At 38.5% G+C, this 21,488-nt stretch overlaps 1 protein-coding gene and 1 long non-coding RNA gene across 2 annotated transcripts in view; one reads left to right on the top strand and one right to left on the bottom strand.

Moving 5' to 3' along the window:
• Positions 1–6,399, bottom strand: part of slc12a10.2 (solute carrier family 12 member 10, tandem duplicate 2) — a 44,973-nt gene extending 38,574 nt beyond the window's left edge. Inside the window, exons 1-3 of the mRNA NM_001045001.1 lie at positions 6,154–6,399; positions 1,434–1,520; positions 796–871 (exon numbers count right to left, since the gene is read on the bottom strand). Coding sequence (NP_001038466.1) covers positions 796–871; positions 1,434–1,520; positions 6,154–6,399 — 409 coding nt within the window. The remainder of the gene's footprint in view (positions 1–795; positions 872–1,433; positions 1,521–6,153) is intronic.
• LOC141375262 (uncharacterized) overlaps positions 1–21,158 on the top strand; it is a 39,773-nt gene extending 18,615 nt beyond the window's left edge. The window contains exons 3-5 of the long non-coding RNA XR_012382995.1: positions 1,446–1,539; positions 11,769–11,887; positions 19,601–21,158. This is a non-coding gene — a long non-coding RNA (uncharacterized lncRNA). The remainder of the gene's footprint in view (positions 1–1,445; positions 1,540–11,768; positions 11,888–19,600) is intronic.
• The last annotated feature ends 330 nt before the right edge of the window (positions 21,159–21,488 follow it).

Raw genomic sequence — 21,488 nt, 5'->3', positions numbered from 1 at the left:
AGGGGTTTAACCCCGGCATCCTGGCCAAATCTGCCCACTGGCCTCTGTCCATCATGGCCTCCTAACCCTCCCCATATCATAATTGGCTTCATCACTCTGTCTCCTCTCCACCTATCAGCTGGTGTGTGGTGTGCGGTCTGGCGCAAAATGGCTGCCGTCGCGTCATCCAGGTGGATGCTGCACACTGGTGGTGGATGAGGAGATTCCCCCCCATTGTGTAAAGCACTTTGAGTGCCCAGAAAAGAGCTATATAAATGTAAGGAATTATTATTATTATTATTATTATTATTATATGTTTTATGCAGTGGATGCCCAATATTGGAAAACACCCAAAACATTTGCCAACCAAAAAGTTACTTCCTTTGTCTCTCTTCTACGGCATGGTCAGGGTGCATGTTTACTGTAGTCAGCAGCTACACACAAGTGCTATGTCGCCTGTTGTAAATGCACAAAAAAGTTTTGTTTTGGGTTATTTCAAAATCATTTTTACACCGTTTTACTGTGAATAAAAGTGTTTTTGGAGCTTGATTATAGTCATATGGACTGTTTTGTCAAGTGCTTTGGGTTCCTCTATTGGACTTTAAGCATCTCTGAAGTCTTGCTGTCTATGGAGGATGAGAGAGCTCTCAGATTTCATCTAAAATAGCTCAGTTTCTGTTCTGAAGAGGAACTAAGATTTTAGGGGATTGTCACAACACCAGGGTAAGCAAGTAATAACAGAGTTTATCATCATTGTTTGGGTGTACTAAACCTTTAATTGATTTCAAGTGATGTAAATATTTAGGATCGACTCACCAAGTCCGGCTTGAGATGTGACCCACGGCAGCCGCAGGTACATGATGACTCCCCAGATGTTCAACATGCAGCGAATCTGTACATATTTTGGTCATTTAATTTACAATTTCATGAATTCTGATAAGTAAAAACACATTTATTTGGGGTGTTACCTTAAGCATGCTTGTGTAAAACAGTACAAAATATGTATGATGCCACTATACAATTAATGAAACCATGTGATTTTATTTGCCAGTACTAGCCAAGTCACTTATTTCTATAGTGCTTTATACAAATTGCTATTTTTTTTCAAAGAAGCAGTTTTACAATGAAAACATGCACTAATCGGAAATCAGGTAACATCAAGTTGGTTCACTGATAATTCAGTTCAGCTTAAAGGAATATTCTGTCATCATTTACGCCTTCTCCACTTGTTACAAACCTGTTTGAGTTCTTCTGTTGAACATATAAATAAGAAAAACAGCCACTGACTTCCATAGTATGTTTTGCTCCTACTATTTCAGTCAGTGGCAGCTTTTTTTGCAACATTCTTCAGAATATCTTATTTTGCTAACAGAAGTAGGCAACTCATAAAGGTTTATAAAAAATAATAATTACTTAAATATTATAGGTAACATTTATGATTGTGTTTTTCTCACCCAAACTCCTAGAACCCACCCAAAGCGGACCAGCTTGACTTTGGGCCGTCCATCTTCTTCATCTGGTGTTGGTGTAATGTCATCCGGCTGTTGACAGAAACATATAGTGAGTGAATCAACAGCAAAATCTAGATGTTGCCATAAACCACAGGTGTCAAACTCAGTTCCAAAAGGGCTGCAGCTCTGCACAGTTTAGTTCCAACCCTAATTAAACACACCTGATCAAACTAATTGAGTCCTTCAGGCTTGTTTGAAACCTACAGGTAAGTGTGTTGAAGCAGGGTTGGAACTAAACTGCAGGGCTTCTGCCTTCAGGAATTGAGTTTGACACCCCTGCCATAAACAATGCAACCCAGGCTCATTACGGATGCATAATCTCGTATACATTTTTGGAGAGCGTAAAATATGTCCCAAGAGGTACTTTTTTTTGCAGGATTTGTTTTTGCGAATCCACCAGATGCCCAAGTGTATGCTTTTTGAGATCTCAAATTTCCCATTGTAAACCCACAAGAGGCCTCTGACTAACTGACTGACCCACCCTCTCCCTTCCCTAAATCCAACCGATAATCCAACCCATAGTGTTTTCAAAAACACCAACCGACCTGCCCACCCCCTTCCCTAAACCCAACCGATAGTGTTTTCAAAAGCACCAACCGAACTGCCCACCCCTTCCCTAAACCCAACCGATAGTTTTTTTCAAAAGAACCAACTGACCTGCCCACCCTCTTCCGTAAACCCAATCGATAGTGTTTTCAAAAGCACCAACTGACCCTCCCACCCTCTTTCCTACACACAATCGAGTGTTTTCAAAAGCGCCAACTGACCCTCCCACCCCCTTCCCTAAACCCAACCGATAGTGTTTTCAAAAGAACCAACTGACCCACCCACCCCCTTCCCTAAACCCAACCGATAGTGTTTTCAAAAGAACCAACTGACCCTTCAACCCTCTTCCCTAAACCCAATCGATAGTGTTTTCAAAGGAACCAACTGACCCACCCACCCCCTTCCCTAAACCCAACCGATAGTGTTTTCAAAAGAACCAACTGACCCTTCAACCCTCTTCCCTAAACCCAATCGATAGTGTTTTCAAAGGAACCAACTGACCTGCCCACCCTCTTCCCTAAACCCAATCGATAGTGTTTTCAAATGCGCCAACTGACACTCCCACCCCCTTCCCTACACCCAATCAATTGTGTTTTCAAAAGCACCAACTGACCTGCCCTGTATTACGTGCAAATTGTTGCATGCACTTATTACTTCTTAGCTGATATCGGTGCTTACGGAGCCCGTTCCAGACCTCTGTGTAAACTCGTAGTCTAATCTAATTACCTGTGTTTAGATTCTTGCTCATGTTTTTGGATTTCCTATTCGTCTTAAGATGCCCCTCAATAGATTTGCATTCATATTCATGCAGACCATAAATAAAAGCTTGTGCATTAAGTTTTGAATGTCGCTGCATTGGAAAGTTCAGGTTTGGTGAACTCTGACATCACCTGAATCCATAAGACCAATAGATGATCAAAACAAAAGGATTGGAAAACATCGAGGATCTTTTTTTGGACTTGTTAGCACCAGCTCAAACTTAAACCTGTTGCCTTGTTTTACTTTCCCGCCTAGCCCTCTTAGATTATGTCTGAGGTTGGTGACCCATGCTTGTCCTGGGAATACTCTATCTCACCTGCATCAGCCTTTTGCTGTTATCAGTCTACAGTAGGGCTGCACAATATATCACTTCAGCATCAATATCGTAATACGCACATTCATCGTAATCTGCAATGTGTGATCCGCAATAGTGGTCTGCAATGTCGAATCGGTATTGTAGTTGACAATGAGCCACATTTGGAAACACTCCTGATTTTTTTGGAGTCACTGCAAAGTTGAACCATAAAGTTACCGAACGTTTATCAGTTGTGTGTTTCTCCAGCCTGTTAGTGTGCGCATTTCAAGTCAGTTTAAAATATTCAGGCATAAGAAATTAATTCATTTTCTTTCAGTTCAGTCCCTTATTTATCAGGGGTCGCCACTGCGGAATGAGCCGACAACTATTCCAGCATATGCTTTACACAGCGGATGCCCTACCAGCCACAACTCATTACTGGGAAACACCCATACACTCCTGCATTGACACACACTCACTGAAAAAAAAACTGTAAAAAAAAAAAAAAAAGGTAATTTTCTGGAAGCAGGGACGCCAGAAAATTACTGTAAAAACTGAAGAAAAAAAAAATCAGAATAAAAAATGTAGATAATCTGTAAAAAACAGTAATTTCTTATTCCATAATTACAAGTTAATAATGCCATTTTACAAATTTTAACTGTAATTGTACAAGCTATCACTGCCATTACTAATTATTACTGCAATTGTACAGGTTGTTACTGTAATTACACAATTAATTAATGTGATTTTAAGAATAATTACTTTAATTATGCAGGTTGCAATTGTAATTATAAAGTTTAATTTAAGCAATTATGCACAAAATCTCTAAATATTCCATTAAATTTTCCACTTTTAACATACCTTTGAAACTGGAAAAAAACGTTTAAAAAAACGATTGAAAAAAAGCTTAGGTACAAATAATTGCTGTTGTCATAAAACACTGTAAATATAACTATAAACTATTATAGTTTAACAAATATTTTAAGGATATGTAGGCTAAACTCCAAAACAATTTTCTTGAGAATATAGAAAACTGTTATCTAATTTTTTTTTTTTTTTTTTTTTTTTTTTTTTACAAATAACACATTTGCTCATCGTTTAACAACAGAAACAAGGTTAGTGTTATGCGAGGATGCCTGCACAACAAAGTTAAGGACCAAATAGCCGTTTATTAAGAGAATCATCTTGCAATCAAAGGTTGAAACAGAAACAAACAGGTGCACAGATAATCCCAAGCGTAAAGGCAGCAAACTAAATAATGCTCACTAAACAGTTTAAGACTCAGGAACGATGTGTCTGTGTGTGCTGAGTTTACAGTCCTTGAAATCAGTCCATAACAATCGCCTGACAGTGTGTGTAATCAGTTAGAATGAGAAACCTGGTTGTGTGTGGTGCATGCTGGGAGTTCGTTAATGTAACGTGTGCAGTTTTCCAGCGATCCGTAGCCGCTAGATCACTGGTGATCGTCACAGTTCGCATAGCAACATTGTTAAAGTAGTAAAATAAACGTTTCATAGTTTACAGTACATGCATTATATGCAGCCTACAAACAAGAGGCTATTATCTGGCTTTATTGACCTCATGGTAATCTTCATTGGTTTACTGTCTTTACTAAAAACTATTTGACTGAATTTTTGTTTCCCTGTTTTTACAGGAATAATCTGTAAATATTAATGTGAAACTATGTGTTACTCTCTAAAAATACATAAAATTTCCTTTAAAAAGCAGAAAAATAACGTAATACCAGAATACAAGCAATAACTGTAAATTTAATGTGAGAATTTTTTATTACAGAACATAATAATATAATGAATAAAATAACGTTAAATGAAAAAAAAAAACTAGAAAATTCTGTAAAAAAAAAAATAAAAAATACAGACAACTACCTGTGAAATAACGTTTATTTTTTACAGTGTACAGCCAATATATATAGGGGGGGGCGCGTTCTGATCAGCTGTGTTGTCGCGCGCACGCTCAAGAGCGGTGTTGTCGCGCGCCTACTGAAGGGCGGGACCGAGGGTGTGCCGCGTCGCGGGGGCACTTTTGATCATTTTGGAAGGGCACTTTCTATCCAGGATTAAAAAGGGCATGTGCACTGCACAGGTTGAGCCCTATGTGTGCACGTGCCTGCAATGGATCGGTTTCTGAGACCCCCCGATTCAAAGCCTTCAAGTTCAGGGCTTAAACCCAAAAGACGACGATATGATGATCAGTATTTGAGTTTATCATTTACGTGGACAAGACCAGCTGATGAACCACGACCTTTATGTGTGGTTTGTCAAGATATTTTGGCTAATGACAGCATGAGACCCGCAAAACTTCGACTGTTTTGACTGGGATGGACAGTTCTTGGATCTGTTTTATTCATATTGAACCATCATCCTAGTTTTAAAAACGTTATATTAAAATACTTGTTATTACTCTGTAAATAATTGCACTTTCATGCAAATGATGATAAAAGTGAGTTAAGAGTCTGACATCTGTTTGTGTCTTTATATATATATATATATATATATATATGTATATATATATATATATATATATATATATATATATATATATATATATATATATATATATATATATGTGTGTGTGTGTGTGTGTGTGTGTGTGCATGATTGGGAGGAGGGGGGCGCCAATGGATAAGTTGTGTCAAAAGGGAGGCCCTCTGTCTTAGACTTTGAAAACCCCTGACCTATAGCACATGTGGGGGAAACCAGAGCACCCGGAGGAAACCCACGCCAACACAGGGAGAACATGCAAACTCCACACAGAAATGCCAACTGGCCCAGCCGGGACTCGAACCAGCGTCCTTCTTGCTGTGAGGTAACAGTGCTAACCACTGCACCACCATCTGCTCACTATTCAGTTTATATGGTGATATTATATTTAATATCGCATTACATACACTGTAGCTAAACAAATAATCACAATGTCAGTTTTTTAAATATCGTGTAGTCCTAATCTACAGTATACCTGTTATTTACTACATCTCTGAACAATAAAGCTAGCAGATGGATCCTTGTTTACTCAACAAAAATAAAGTATAGAGATTTGACTTACTGGGTTGCGCAGAACATCCAGTGAAGGTCTGCTCTTTTTAATACGTCCTGCCCACGTGTCTTTGGCGTAAAAGTCATATTTCGGCACGGGGTCGAGGGGATTGTAGATTGACATTTTTTGATTTTCCTTCTTGCCAAAATCAGCCTCTCCCATATCCACAGCCACGTCCCCTTGATGGGGGACATTGCTGTCCCTGCGGCGCATTCCCGGGATTACATTTCTGATGCGTTCAATATATTTGGCCATCGTCAAGCTTTTCAGTCTCTACTAAGATCACTCAACGCATTCATAGAAATCACAGTCGAGTCGAGATGATCGGACTGGGATGTCAGGAAATGAGTTCTTTATATACCTTAATTGAGCCTACCCATGATCAACACACCCATTATTAGACATATACACAAACACTGACTGCCAGTTCTTTGTATTGTGTTCTCTTGCTATCTTTGAAGCCTTCTTCAGAAATATCAACCGACTGGTTTCTCAAGATTTCAGTCACAAATCTGGCAAATAGAGAGTTTGTGTAGCAACAGTTTTGGATGTTCTGAATGTTCCCGAAAACTAAAACACCCACTGAGAGCATCATAAATGAAGCGTAGCATTAGTTCTGGCAGGTCTCGTTAATCCAGCTCACATCAGGTAACACGGTCTCAGGTATGACACTTCTGCTTTTAGAAATACAACGCCAAGGAGTTGAACCCAGAAAAGAATCACACCCCAACCCAAACTAATGTGTGCTAATTATGCTTTACCTTTGATAATAGTGGTCCTGACAGAAACTAAATCAGACCCTGGAGCACAAAACCAGTTTTACGTGACATGGCAATACGTGAGTCAAAAATATTGACCAATAATCCCTGCTGAAAAATCCAGCTTAAACCAGCCTAGGCTGGTTGGCTGGTTTTAGCTGGTCGACCAGGCTGGTTTTAGAGGGGTTTTGGCCACTTCCAGGCTGGTTTCCAGTCATTTCCAGCCTGGTCAGGCTGGGAGATGACCAGCTAAAACCAGCTTGACCAGTCTAGCCAAGCTGGGAGTCCAGCCAAAACCAGCTATATCCAGCTTAAACCAGGCTGGTCAAGCTGGTTTTAGTTGGATTTGGCTGTTCATTTTCCAGCCTGACCAGCTAAGACCAGGCTGGAAATGGCTGGAAACCAGCCTGGAAGTGGCCAAAACCCCTCTAAAACCAGGCTGGTTGACCAGCTAAAACCAGCCAACCAGCCTAAGCTGGTTTAAGCTGGATTTTTCAGCAGAGATACTTTATATATAAAAACAGTCTCTGTATTTTGTGATTTTGTAAAGTGTTTTCCGTTTATTTCCGGTTGTGAACTGCATTATGGGATGTTGATCTCTGCTCTGTCAACTGTTGGTGTTGAAAATTCAACTCTACAGTTTAACAAAGTGACTTTTATTGACATTTCAGTAGTTTAAGATAATATAATCTATAAGAAATAATACATAGCGAAATAAGTATGTAAAATAGCTTACAACTTTACTTACTTGTAACTAAATTACAAGGTTTTTGTAGGATAATAAACAAAAGAAACTGTTAAAAACCCTGATGTTAGTCTAGGGAAGTGGTCACCAAACTTGTTCCTGGAGGGCCGGTGTCCTGCAGATTTTAGCTCCAACCCTAATCAATCACACCTGAACAAGCTAATCAAGGTGTTACTAGGTATACTTGAAACACCCAGGCAGGTGTGTTGAAATAAGTTGGAGCTGAACCCTGCAGGGACACCAGCCCTCCAGGACCGAGATTGATGACCCCTGGTCTAGGGGAATAGGGTTTGACATTTGAGGTACAAATAAAACAAATTTATATATGGAGTGAATGAAGTGCAAAGACAACCATAAGCAAATGTGCCCAAAACACTGACTTTATTTACAGTTGCCAAGTGAACAAAATATTTGATTAAAAATAAAAAAAAAGAAGGTAATGCAAAAATATACTATTTACATTATATACAATGGTTGGAACAAACACAAAGACGGTGCAATGCGAGAGCTGGCAGAAGGGACGTGGGCGGCGGTAAAGAAAAGAACGAAATTCAAACGATGTCTAACTCTCCAGAAGCATCTAACTAACTAAATAAATAAAAACAAAATAAATAAACACACAAAGAGGTTTTTCGAGTGTAACCGTACTTTTTTTTGCTCTGCGTTTAGTGAATGACGAGAGGACACCATTTTGAGTCTGCACCAAGAGGCAACCTCCCGCTCTCCCTCAGGAAGCCAATACGGAAGTAACTAAAACTGCAATTCATCCGAAATTCCGCTAGTCCTGGCCGCTCCTGGCTCCAAAACAGAGCAAATTTCAATTGAGCCCACTGTTAGAATGACCAACTTTACAGCAGAAAAAAAGGTGTTTACAGCCTGATATAAAAAATGATTTTGGTTAATACAGCTAATATTACCCTTCATGACAACTGTGAGGGGGGGGATTTTTTATAACTCATCCGTTTCCTTTATATTAAGTTATATTAAGTTTGCATAATTAAGGGCGTGGCCACTTGAGTGACAGCTAGGTCTCGTTGGTCGCCGTCACGTCACCTCAGCTGAATCCTGCAGATTAGCCACTGAACTCGGCATATTTATCGTATTTCTGTGTTGTTTTATGTGGCTTTACACAGTCAACTGCTTTGTGGACTTGTTTCCTACAATTATTGGATGGCATGGCATGCTGAGTGCACTTAATTGAGTTCACAAACCATTCACGTGGCCTCCGTTTCCCATGTGAGTAAAGTTATATACTTATATACCATCTCTATACATGTATTTGTTTTATTTAAGATCATTTATCGTTTATATTTATATTTAGAGCTGTAATGCACTCCAGAATCTGTCAGATTGATTAGCTGTAGGCTCTAGAACAGTCATCTGAAGTGTTGTCATACAGTGTTATGCTGGATGTCATCAACAGTCTTACATTTACTAACACAGACTATATCTGAAGTGTTTGGAAGTAATTCGCGTTTTCCTCCTGTTGAAAAACGTCATAAGAACAATGTTTAGTGGCTCAATGTATTACAGCAGTGTTTTTAAAAGTCTAAACACTTTATTGATATAGTGTACAACCAAGCACAAGTGGTCAGAACACAAAGGAGTCACAGATGATAAAGTATTAAGCGTTCTCCCAAAGTAAAGTGTGTCTGAACCAGGTCCAAGCTAAATACCAGCAGGTGTCTGTAGCTCCGCTCACTCTCCGCCTCTTTGCTCTTGTTTGGTATCCCGCCGTGGGTGTGATGACGCGTGAACAAAATGCCGACGATTGACCGCGCCTACTTGTGGCTTCTTTTGCGCTCTTCAGAAACCTATGGGTGACGTCACGGATACTACGTCCATATATTTTACAGTCTATGGTCTGCACAGAGAATGTTAATCAGCAGCTTCAGCTCCGATAGTTCTATAGCTACTCCTTAGTTCAAGGTAAAGGTGGAAAAGAAAAGGCGAATGAACGATGGAGGAAACCAGCGAGAGGCGCCACGGAAGGACGCGAAGACAGGAAAGGGAAAGAGAAAACTAGCTCTCACAATTACAAAAATCAGCATGTGAACATTGACAATCCACATATTACATTGTCAAAATAAAAATCCTAAATGCATACCTGCACAGAGAATGTTATTATGAGATCGGCAGCTTCAGCTCATTACATTAAATGTACTTTGTCAACAAAAATAACATTCTACAATATAACAAACTGTTTTTACATCAGTAAATATATCAAATGATTAAAATTAAACTTAAATATGTATTTGTGTGTGTGTTAATTATGGCCAGAGCCAAGTTCAATATGGAACAGGTAGAGCATACCTCCTTAGCTCAAGGTAAAGGTGGAAAAGACCGCTCAAACAATAGTGCAACAGGTATAGCTGCTTGGACTATACCACCTTGACGTTAACCCAAAGGGGGGGAGAAGAGGTGAAACCACTGTCACTTTACAGACTCTTTTTACATTTATAATGTGAACACAAAATTTTATATGAACAGTAAGTAAACAGGAGGAAAATATAGTGAAATCAATATATCCAAAATAAGCCTGTTACACGAGTATCATAGCTATCCTACTCTATCTATCCAAAAGTACAAGGAGTGGCGCTCACCTCTAAACTAATGTACTAAACACAAGAGTAGTCCTACATGTTGCAAAATGTATGTAACGTGATCAGGGCCGGAGTGGGACTCATTTTAGCCCTGGAGTTTCAAGCCTGAGACCGGCCCACCTCAATTCACCACTGACTATATTAAAATAACGTCAATTCCATTTCAGTTTCTAATGACACTATCACGTCTTTTTCAGGAAAACAGCTGTTTTAGCGTGTTCAACAACCCTAAAGCCTGGTTTATACTTCTGCGTCAAGTGACCGGCGTGACTCAGGGCGCATGCAACGCGTGTGGCTGTGCATTTATACTTCTGCGGGCTGTCTCTGTTGGTCTGCATTAACACTACTGAAACGCTAGTGGGCAGTTAGGTGTTAATGTTCCTCTGTGTCGAGTTTCTTCGCTGCTGTTTTGCTTTTCCTGAACACTTCATGGATGTACAAGTGACTCAAACTCGCTCATTTGAGGCAGGAACCGGCGGACGTGCAACAACTTTAACTATGAGGTAAACACAAAACAAAACTTTCCATCCGGAGCTCCTTCACGGGACTCCACATTTGTAAACAATCGCTCGCGCGATTCGCTCCCGGTCCCGCCCAGACTCGTCAGCGCTACCAAGCCGACCAATCACAGAGCTTACGCTACGCGTTGTTGCGACGTGTAGTTACATTTTTTGAGAGGTGCACGTCAGCGACGGCCACAGCGAAGGGCTATGCGTCAGCGCCGTAGCATACGCCGGCGTTTGATGCAGAAGTATAAATCAGCTCAACAGTTTTATATATCTTAAAAAATACAATAAAAATAAAAAAAATATTTACATAATAATTAGTCAGGTGAGGGTAAAACACGGGTATGACACAGGTCATAAAGGCCTGATTTGATTTGATTTAATAAAAATTGCACGTACAACAGAGACAAGAGGGCTGGTGAGTGGTCTGGTGCGCTCTTTCATGGCGGGTGGTCTTGGCCTATTCGATATGATGTAAGAGTGATGTCAGAGGGAAGGAATGATTAACAAGTGAAAGAGGCAGTGAACACACCTGGGAAAAATGAAAGTAGGGAGAACAGAGCAAAAAAACAACCCAGGCTCATTCTGAAAACGCACCTCTATATACATTTCTGGACACCGCGAAATATGTCCCGGGGGTACTTTTTTTGCAGTTGTTGTTTTTATGAATCCTCGAGAAGGATTGTATGCTTTTGGAGATCTCAAATTTCTCTCGCGAGTGCCATTCGCGCCTGCTGTTCTCGCTTAAATCCACCAGAGGCTGCTGTTAACTGTTTGACTGACTGAATGACTGACCAATCGACTGACCCACCCTCCACCTTCGTTAAACCCAACCAATTTTATTGATCGGCCCGCCCACCCACTTCCCTAAACCCAACCTACATATTTCAAAAGCAAGTGAAAAAAAGAAACGTTTTTAGATTTTACCACATTCTCACCCTGCTATTTACTTGTTTATTTATTTTTTGGTTTCTTTTATATCTTACCTGCTTTCTGCAATCATTCTTAACAGGACTCGAACCTCGTCATCGTGGTCAACTCCTCTCTGCATCTCAAGTCCGTTGACGTACGTGGCAAGCTAACGGGACAAACGGGTTACAGCAGGAAAGTCATCCATATGGCGGTCGGGTGGTAAGCATGAAATGGAATGGCATCATACCGCCTAATAACGTTCGTTTAAAAAATTTAATTTAGCCATACGTAACTGACTACATAATCTCCAGAAACATATATAGGGCTACGCTTTTAGAATGAGCCTATATTGAAAAAAAATATATAAACATGACATAACAATACAAGCACGTAACACCAAACCAGACGATAAATAATTTTAAACTATTAAAAAAGTTCATAAAACTCACTAAATCTATTTATTTTCAAGGTTAAAAGTTGTTGGAAGAAAGATCAAGATCCCATAATACAATTCACAAGCATAAATAAATTAGGAAATAAAAATAAATAAAAACACGAATGAAAATTGGGAAACTATTTTATTTTGAACTCTCAGATTCCAGAATTGTATCCTGGAGAAATGGGCTGTGTCCGAAACCGCATACTTCCATACTATATAGTACGCTAAAATCAGTATGCGAGCCGAGTAGTATGTCCGAATTCATAGAATTCGAAAATTAGTAGGCGAGAAGTACCCGGATGACTTACTACTTAAGGCAAGATTTTGAAGTGCGCATCCCATTGATAACATATATAATGTAGAAATCTCAATTAAATAAAACAATTAGAATTATGACTAGATTATCTTCATTTGGTTAAATAACTAATTCTCCAAAATAAAAAAATCTAAATTGGCCTTGTCGTTGTCAATATTTCTTATCCAGGAAGACTGTGTAACACCGCTATATAACATTAATTTTGAATGGCATTTGTTGAGAGCTCTACTTTTGGCAGACATTTGTATCTCTGAGTTTCCTTAGTAGTTGGTGGTTCATTCCACTGGGGCGATCCCTGATAAATAAGGTACTAATCCAAAGGAAAATGAATGAATGAATGTATCTCTGAGCAAAATTGCTGAAATCTCTTCAGAAACTTCATTTGAAAAGCAGGAAACTTTAAAAGTGTATCATTAGCCCCTTTCACACAGTGATACCGGTAAATATCCAGAAAATTTCCAGAACGACTTTACCGGTAAATTCAAAAAAGCGCTGTTTACACAGGCGAGGACTTTACGGAATTTTTCCGGAAAAGAGAATTCACACATCCATCGCAAAATGCCGGTAAATTCTGACATTATTAACCAGAAATGACCTCTAAACAGCTGCGCTTGTGTTTGTAAACATTTGACTACATTACAAAATCTTTGGATGGATCAGTATTGAGTACAACTCCAATGAAAACATTTAGAGAAACACTTTCGCATGTCGAGATGTTCATGATATGTGTGTGTGCTAGCGCTCACGGGCACACGCAAAGCTTGAAGGTAAACAAACAACGGATTATCATAAACATTTTATCGATAATTATTTACACAGCATTAAGAAGGAACATAGAAACATTATCTGACTAACATCTAGCAGCTAAAGGTGTCTGGAAAAATATTCAAAGGCTTTTATTCTCATAAACCGCGCACACGTGAATGCGTCTGACTGATCTGATTGGCTAAAGCAGGTGTCTCACGTCAGCACGTTCTAGATGTGGACACGCTCTTTCCGGTAATCTTCCTTCTGCATTCACACAGCGCAGCATTCCGGCAAATTACCGGTAATGTTACAACTTCTCTTTCCGGAAAATAGCCAGAACGAATTTACCGGTATTTTCAAAAAGGACCTGTTCACACATACAGACCTTTCCGGAAAATTGTTGGTAATTTTTCGGAAAGGTCTGTATGTGTGAAAGGGGCTATTATTTCACTGCTGTCTAAGAAAAACAAGCAATATATTGCAGAGGTGTTGTTTTCCAATCATCCAATTACAACTCTAGTTACTTTACATCTTCTCCTGTCTATGCAAATGATTATTTATGATTACTTTAATAGTTTTCCCAATAGTCGTGTTTACAAAGATCGAGTCATGGATCTCACCGCTCACTATCTCCCTCTGTAAACCTGTTTGCATTGTGAAAAAACTGATGAGAAGATTTCACTAAACTGAAACTCGACATCAATGAACAAATCGGTCATTATGACAAGACATAAAATGTAATAGCGAGATAATGGATGTCGTGGAAATGTAAAGAGAACCCTTTTATGATGTTTTCATTTTTATTAGATGGAATGGATGTCAAACAGCTTGTTGTCATACATCGTAAACCTGATAAGTTCATATTGCTCAAAATATTTGTGCCGGGTCCCCACAGGTCATGGGAATTCTACAGTATCAGGGAATTTTAAAAGGGTTTTAAGAAATTAAAAGTTTATATATTCTTTGTCTAATTCACACAATATCTGGGAATTTATTTGCCATTTGCCAAAACGTATTTCCAATTTATCCAATACCATTTTTTTATCATATTGTTTCGTGTGTTTTGGTCAGGCACGTGCACACATAGGGCTCAACCTGTGCAGTGCACATGCCCTTTTTAGTCTTGGATAGAAAATGCCCTTCCAAAATGATCAAAAGTGCCCCCGCGACGCGACACACCCTCCATCCCGCCCTTCAGTAGGCGCACGACAACACTGCTCTTGAGTACGCGTGCTCGACCCCCCCTAACACCCACGCCCCCCCAACACGGCCTTACATTTATCCTGCACATGCCCTTTGGACGATCTCTGCACGGGCCTGGTTTTGGTTGTTGTTATGGTTTGGCTATTTTTCATCTCTCTTTTATTAACCAGCAAATCAAATCAAATACGGCAAAACAACAGACGAAATGGCACTAAATTGTCAAAAATTATCCATCATCTTATTCTGTATCCCTAATCCTACCCAATACCTAAACCCAACTACCTTAATAATTATTAATTAGCAGTTAACTGAGGTTGAAATCATCGCTAATGGTTTATTATAACCAAGTAGTGTATCCTAAAATAAAGTGTGACCACATGATTAATTGTGTGGTTAAGAGGTAAACACTTTCTCCATGATGTTATTCTACATCCCTAATCCTCCCCAATATCTAAACCAACCCAGCTACAACCTTAATAACTAATAATTAAGAGGTTAAAAGTCATAGTTACTGGTTTAGAAATATCAACAAGTTTACTTTAAAATACATTGTAAACACTTATTTAACTCTCCCTGTTAATCTAAACACACACAATAACACCCCTAGTAGCAAAGAATTCTGGCCCAGATTTGGCATAAAGCTGGCACAGCAGGCATTCATCCAGCACTGGCATACAGCATGTGGGCCAAACATGGCCCGGGTTTGGCAGAGGTGGCACCGTCTTTAAGGCAGCACACAAGATTTGGGCCAGATGAAAAACGTAGTATTTGGCCCAGATTTTAAAATTTGATAAGTGGGCCATTTGAGTTTGGCCAGTCTTGACCCACATTTAAAATACACTAAAATCATTTTTGAGTAAAGAAAAAAAATTCTACCAATCAGGTCACTTTGAGAGAAAGCGTGCCCATAGTGTGCCTAAAGCGCATCACTCCATGGGTTTATCAATTTCATTGCAATCGTGACACACCAACCTATCTGGCCCAGTTCAGGCCCAGTTATGAGTTACTAACTTGGCTGAGACTTGGCCCAGATATGGTCCGTGTTTGGCCCTTGTCTGGAAGCCAGATTTGGTCCAGTCATGTACCGTAATTTACTGCGGCATGTGGGCCAAGCAAAACCTGATTGTGTGGGCCAGAGCTGGGCCAGAGAAATTTTGCTTTGTGGGACTTCATTACAGTGCTTAGTTTAATTGTCTGGCACAAAGCACAGTGGGAACTGGACATCTGCAGGTTTTTAAAGGTGTAAATTTACCTTATTACACCAAACTTTTAAGTTGATGTCAACTTATTTTGGTCACACTTTATTTTAAGGTGCAACCCACATAGCAAAATTTCTCTGTCCCAGCTCTGGCCCACACAATCAGGTTTTGCTTGGCCCACATGCCGCAGTGAATTACGGTACATGACTGGACCAAATCTGGCTTTCAGACAAGGGCCAAACATGGACCATATCTGGGCCAAGTCTCAGCCAAGTTAATAACTCATAACTGGGCCTGAACTGGGCCAGATAGGTTGGTGTGTCACGATTGCAATGAAATTGATAAACCCATGGAGTGATGCGCTTTAGGCACACTATGGGCACGCTTTCTCTCAAAGTGACCTGATTGGTAGAATTTTTTTTCTTTACTCAAAAATGATTTTAGTGTATTTTAAATGTGGGTCAAGACTGGCCAAACTCACATGGCCCACTTATCACATTTTTAAATCTGGGGCAAATACTACGTTTTACATCTGGCCCAAATCTTGTGTGCTGCCTTATAGACGGTGCCACCTCTGCCAAACCCGGGCCATGTTTGGCCCACATGCTGTATGCCAGTGCCAGATGAATGCCTGCTGTGCCAGCTTTATGCCAAATCTGGGCCAGAATTCTTTGCTACTAGGGAATTCTTGCTGTTAGCAAACCATAAACTAAGTTGTTTGCCTTAAACTCCTAATTTGCTGCTTTTTTAACAGTTATTAGTCCTAGTAATGCAACACATGCCCTTCCAGCTGCAACCCATCACTGGGAAACTTATTTCTGTGAAGTAAAATTAATTTCTGACACTATTTGAGTGTAATTACCAATTATGTGCTGCCTGCCATCTTGACCAGGTCTCACTGGAAGAAGAGACAGTACTGTCTCAATGTGATCTCCTGGCTAAATAAAGGAAATAAATAAATAATTAACTGATTTTAATTAATTTGGCTGTTGTGTTTTAGATGTAAGCTGATCATTTGTTCCAGCAGCACCAGCATAAGGGTGTTGTCTAATATCTGCTACTTTTGTTGTGAGTTGACACACGGATATGTTGTGTTGATGTGGGTTTTCTTTAGGAACGTGAACCGGCTTGATCATGAATGTTCCAGCTATCTTTACCGCAGTGTTTGGTAAACACACGCCCACGTCCCCCATCCAGCCAATCAGATGTCGGCATGCGGGTCGTGTTTACTGGAACTACTGTGCATTTCGTGAGTGCAAAATAAGGATGGCTAGAGGATATGTAATTTATAGAGTGGACATCAGCCAATCTGTTAGTGCTTTCGTCCATTCCTAGAAATTATATTTCAAAGAGCACTTGAGTCAACAATCAGAACGAGCACAATAAACCTTTCCCACAGTTCATGCAACTTTCATGGAACCGCGCGCCATAAAGACGTTCATAAAACGTTTGTTTATGAACAGTAAAAGGAGTTACTGTGGCTTTTCTCGTCATTTATTGGACACATTCTTTAAGAAAAGGAGCCAAATGTGTGGATTATTATTATTTTCTTGTATTTGGGACTCTTGTGTAAGTGACCTTGTAAGTCTCAAAGCGTCAGCTCTGTTAACAAGTACAGAGAAACTCAAGAAGAAGAATTCACGATGGTGAATGGTCCTGGTGATTCCATGAGTAAAATGGAAATTAATATAAGGAGAATTATTAGAGAGTAAATAGAAAATGAATACACAGCGCTCAGCATACATGAGTACACCCCATTTTAGAAATGAATATTTTTATTTATATTACAAAGTTTCAACAAAATTTTATATACATATATATTTTTGTTTCTCTTGTTTTGCTCTTTTTATCATTTTTATTTTTTATTTTCCCCTAGCATATATTTGGCTGTACTAGTTTTTGGAGCGTTAGCACATGTTATTCTGTTAGATTAGCTCCAGATTTGGCTTCAGCACTGACTAATCTAATGTACAGTTGAAGCCAGAACTATTAGCCCCCCTGAATTATTAGAACACCTATTTATTTTTCCCCAGCTTCTGTTTAATTTTTTCAACACATTTCTACACATAATAGTTTTAGTAACTCATTTCTAATAACTTATTTTTTTTCTCTTTGCCCTGATGACAGTAAATAATATTAGACTAGATATTCTTCAAGACACTTCTATACAGCTTAAAGTGACATTTAAAGGCTTCACTAGGTTAATTAGGTTAACTAGGCTGGTTTGGGTAATTAGGCAAGTTATTGTATAATGATGGTTTGATCTGTAGACTATCGAAAAAAATTAGCTTAAAGGGGCTAAAAATATTGTCATTAAAATGATGTTTAAAAAATTTAAAACTGCTTATATTCTTGCCGAAATAAAACAAATAAGACTTTTTCTAGAAGAAAAAATATTATCAGACACACTGTGAAAATTTAAACATCATTTGGGAAAAATTTAAACAAGAAAAAAAATTCAAAAGGGGCGAATAATTCTGACTTCAATGAACAAATATAATATTGTATGGCTTCCTATAGAAAAAGGGGTGAACTTGTATATGCCGAGCGCTGCATGTGTATATTATAATGTTATATCAATGTATAGAGAGTAAACAAAGAAACAATAACGTGAAACAGACATTTAGAGTCAATATAAACTTTAAAAACACCATTCATATTGTCGCAACACAAATCTATTAAGTTAACACAACTCATTTAAGTAGATTGATCATAAAACATTTACATTTCCCCAAAAAAATCTCCAGAATGGTGTTATTTTTACTATTATAAGTCACAATTTTAAGTACAAGCAGCACAGATCTTGGAATAATATATGGATCATAAATTGGAGAATAAATTGAGAGTCAACAAATGAAGAATCATTCATTTTCCTTTGGCTTAGTTCTTTTATTAATCTGGGGGTCGCCACGGCAGAATCAAACCACCAACTTACCCAGAATACGTTTTACACTGCGGATACCCTTCCAGTTGCAACCCAGCACTGGGAAACACCCGTACACACTCATTCACTACGGCCAGTTTAGTTATTCATTTCCCCAATACCACATGTGACTGTTGGGGAAACCAGAGCAACCAAAGGAAACCCACACCAACAGAGGGAGAACAGGCAAACTCCACTCAGAATTGCCAACTGACCCAGACTGGGCTCAAGCCAGTGACCTCAGTGCTTACCACTGAGCCACCGTGCCGCTTAAATGAAGCATCTATATAAAGATAAATGGAGACTTATGGAGAATGATAATATATGGAGAATAAATATCAATCGCCAGAACAGAGTCAATCTGAAATGTTGTGATGGCTTTTAATAGTTTTGTATTCTGTTGACAGAATCTACATTGTAAAAGCTCTTTAGGAATAAAAGTGACTTGACTAGAAAAACAAACCTGCGTAAAACACTGGTGATTAAAGTCATTCGTATGCGAGATAGCCAGCTCACAGATGACTGCAGGTTGTTGACCGAGTGATTATTCAGGCTGATGCGAGATGATAGTTCTGTATTTTATGAGAACTTTAAAGCTTCATAAATAGACGCAGTGATTTCTCGTATTAGCACTGCAAAAAATGCTTTTCTTACTTAGATTTTTTGTCTTGTTTCTAGTCCAAATATCTAAAAGTTCTTAAATCAAGAAGCATTTTCTAGACAAGCAAAACATATCGTCTTGTTTTGAGAAATAATCTGCCATTATTAAGTGAGTTTTTCTTTAAAACAAGCACAATAATCTGCCAATGGGGTCAGCAAATTAATCTTGTTTTTTCTTTTGACGTAAGATTATTTTGCTGACCCCATTGGCAGATTATTGTGCTTGTTTTAAGGAAAAACTCACTTAATATTGACATATTATTTCTCAAAACAAGACGAGATGTTTTGCTTGTCCAGAAAATGCTTCTTGATTTAAGAATTTGTAGATATTTGGACTAAAAACGAGATAAAAAATCTAAGTAAGAAAAGCATTTTTTGCAGTGAGTGTACATATGGTGCTACTTCAGAGGTGTATTTCTGTCTGATTTGTTGTGTTTTTCAACAGCGCTTGACCCTAAACAGAAACACGGTGACTGTGCAAAAGACGAATCAGCTTTCTGAAAATGACTTCAGTGTAAACAGAGAAGAATGTTGAGTTTCTGGTATTATACAGCATTCAGCTTTCCTCAAGGTCAAACTCCAGCTGAAAACATGTTTCATAAACTCTGATTCTGAGCATTGTGGGTTTCCTAAATGTATATTTAAATTAAAATATCACCATGTAGTTAATAACACCTTTACTCTACTGAAATAATTTTAACTTCCTTATTTAATCATGCATGTCTTTTCATAAACTCTGTATACTGTATTAGAGGCTGTGAAAAAAAAAACATTTGACTTATAAGATTTTAAATGTATAACAATTAAAATGTACCACCTGTCAAATAATGACGACTAGTCAGTTGTCATATTTCTCTACTAAGGTACTGACTTTTTGGCTGAACTATCACACAACTGGAAGAAATTATGAGTTCACAGTTAAAAAGTGTTTACAACTGGTTTTTAGACAACAAACTTTCTTTACACATGGGTAAAACAGAGGCTATTTTATTTGCTTCAAGAGTGAAATTAAAAAAAGATGATAATTTTGTAGCTAAGATTAATGATTGGAAAATTCAGTCAAAAAATGTGATAAACTATTTGGGTTGTTTAATAGATAATAAATTATCAGGAGATGCTATGGCAAAAAAAGTTTTTACGAAGATTTGTGGAAAAATTAGGTCTTTAGCAAGGCAATCTGATCTGTTGGATGTTCATTCTTTACAATTGTTGGCAGGAGCTTTAATTCAACCCCATTTTGATTATGCTTCGTCATTTTGGTACAGTAGCTGCTCACAAAATTTGAAGGAGAAATTGCAAAAGGCACAAAATAAATTAGTATGAATAATTTTAAAAATGCATCCTAGAGCACATTTGCACAAAGAGTCTTTTAATAAATTAGGTATGTTAACTGTTAGTAATAGAGTGTGTTTTTTAAAACTGGGAATGGTACGTAAAATGTTTAATAATGTGCTTCCTAGCTATTTGATGAATTATTTTCAAATGGTGAGGCAACAGCATTCATACAGTACTAGGAGTTGGGATTTTAATATTTGTTTATTTAAATTTAGAAGTTTAGTGGGGAAAAATATGTTTTTATATACGAGTGCAATCATGTGGAACAAACTACCAAAATCAATCAAGGAAATAAAAGATTTAAGGTTGTTCAAAAAAGCTATCAAAAGATGGTTGTTTGATGAGGATAATTAGTTTGCATGGTGGAGGATCTTTTAAATGATATGTTACTTGAGTGTGAATAGGTTTGCGGCTGGAAGGCCATTGGCTGTGTGGAACATGTGCTGGATGGGTTGACTGTTCGTACCGCTGTGGCGACTGTTTGTTTTATTTCTTCATTAGTATTTTGAAGCCATACATTGTTTTTATTTAACAGAGGACCACAATGGAAATAAGCACAGGGCTTTATTGTGTTTTTATCCTCGACAGTTTTTTTTTAACAAAGTGTATGGAATACTTTTTGTACAGTTTGTCTAAAATCTGTCAAATAAAATTCAATTCAATTCAACTAAACAGAGGTCACGTTGACCGAATATTTTCCATCATTGACGGATTTTTTCAGCAGTGACGGAAACATCTGAAGGTGATCCGTCATTTTGACGGATCATGCTGAGGGGGATCTATTGTAATTTGTAGCTAACTGTAATTCCCACTCCTGTCCAGCTGATGGCGATTGCCCTTGTTTTGTCACCGCTGCGTACAGTTGCAAAAATCTCACAGCAGCTCAGTGTGAGAAGTTTCTTTAAACGGCCAAATAGTTGCAATATTAATAGCAAAGGTGAAAATGGAGGAAGTGATGCAGTGGACGATGAGGAAGAAACAGACAAATTTCCTCAGTC

Source organism: Danio rerio, chromosome 7 (genome assembly GCF_049306965.1).
Source record: "Danio rerio strain Tuebingen ecotype United States chromosome 7, GRCz12tu, whole genome shotgun sequence".
Classification (NCBI taxonomy): Eukaryota; Metazoa; Chordata; class Actinopteri; order Cypriniformes; family Danionidae; genus Danio; species Danio rerio.
Note: the sequence above shows the minus strand (reverse complement) of the source record. Positions and strands in the feature narration are given on the sequence as shown.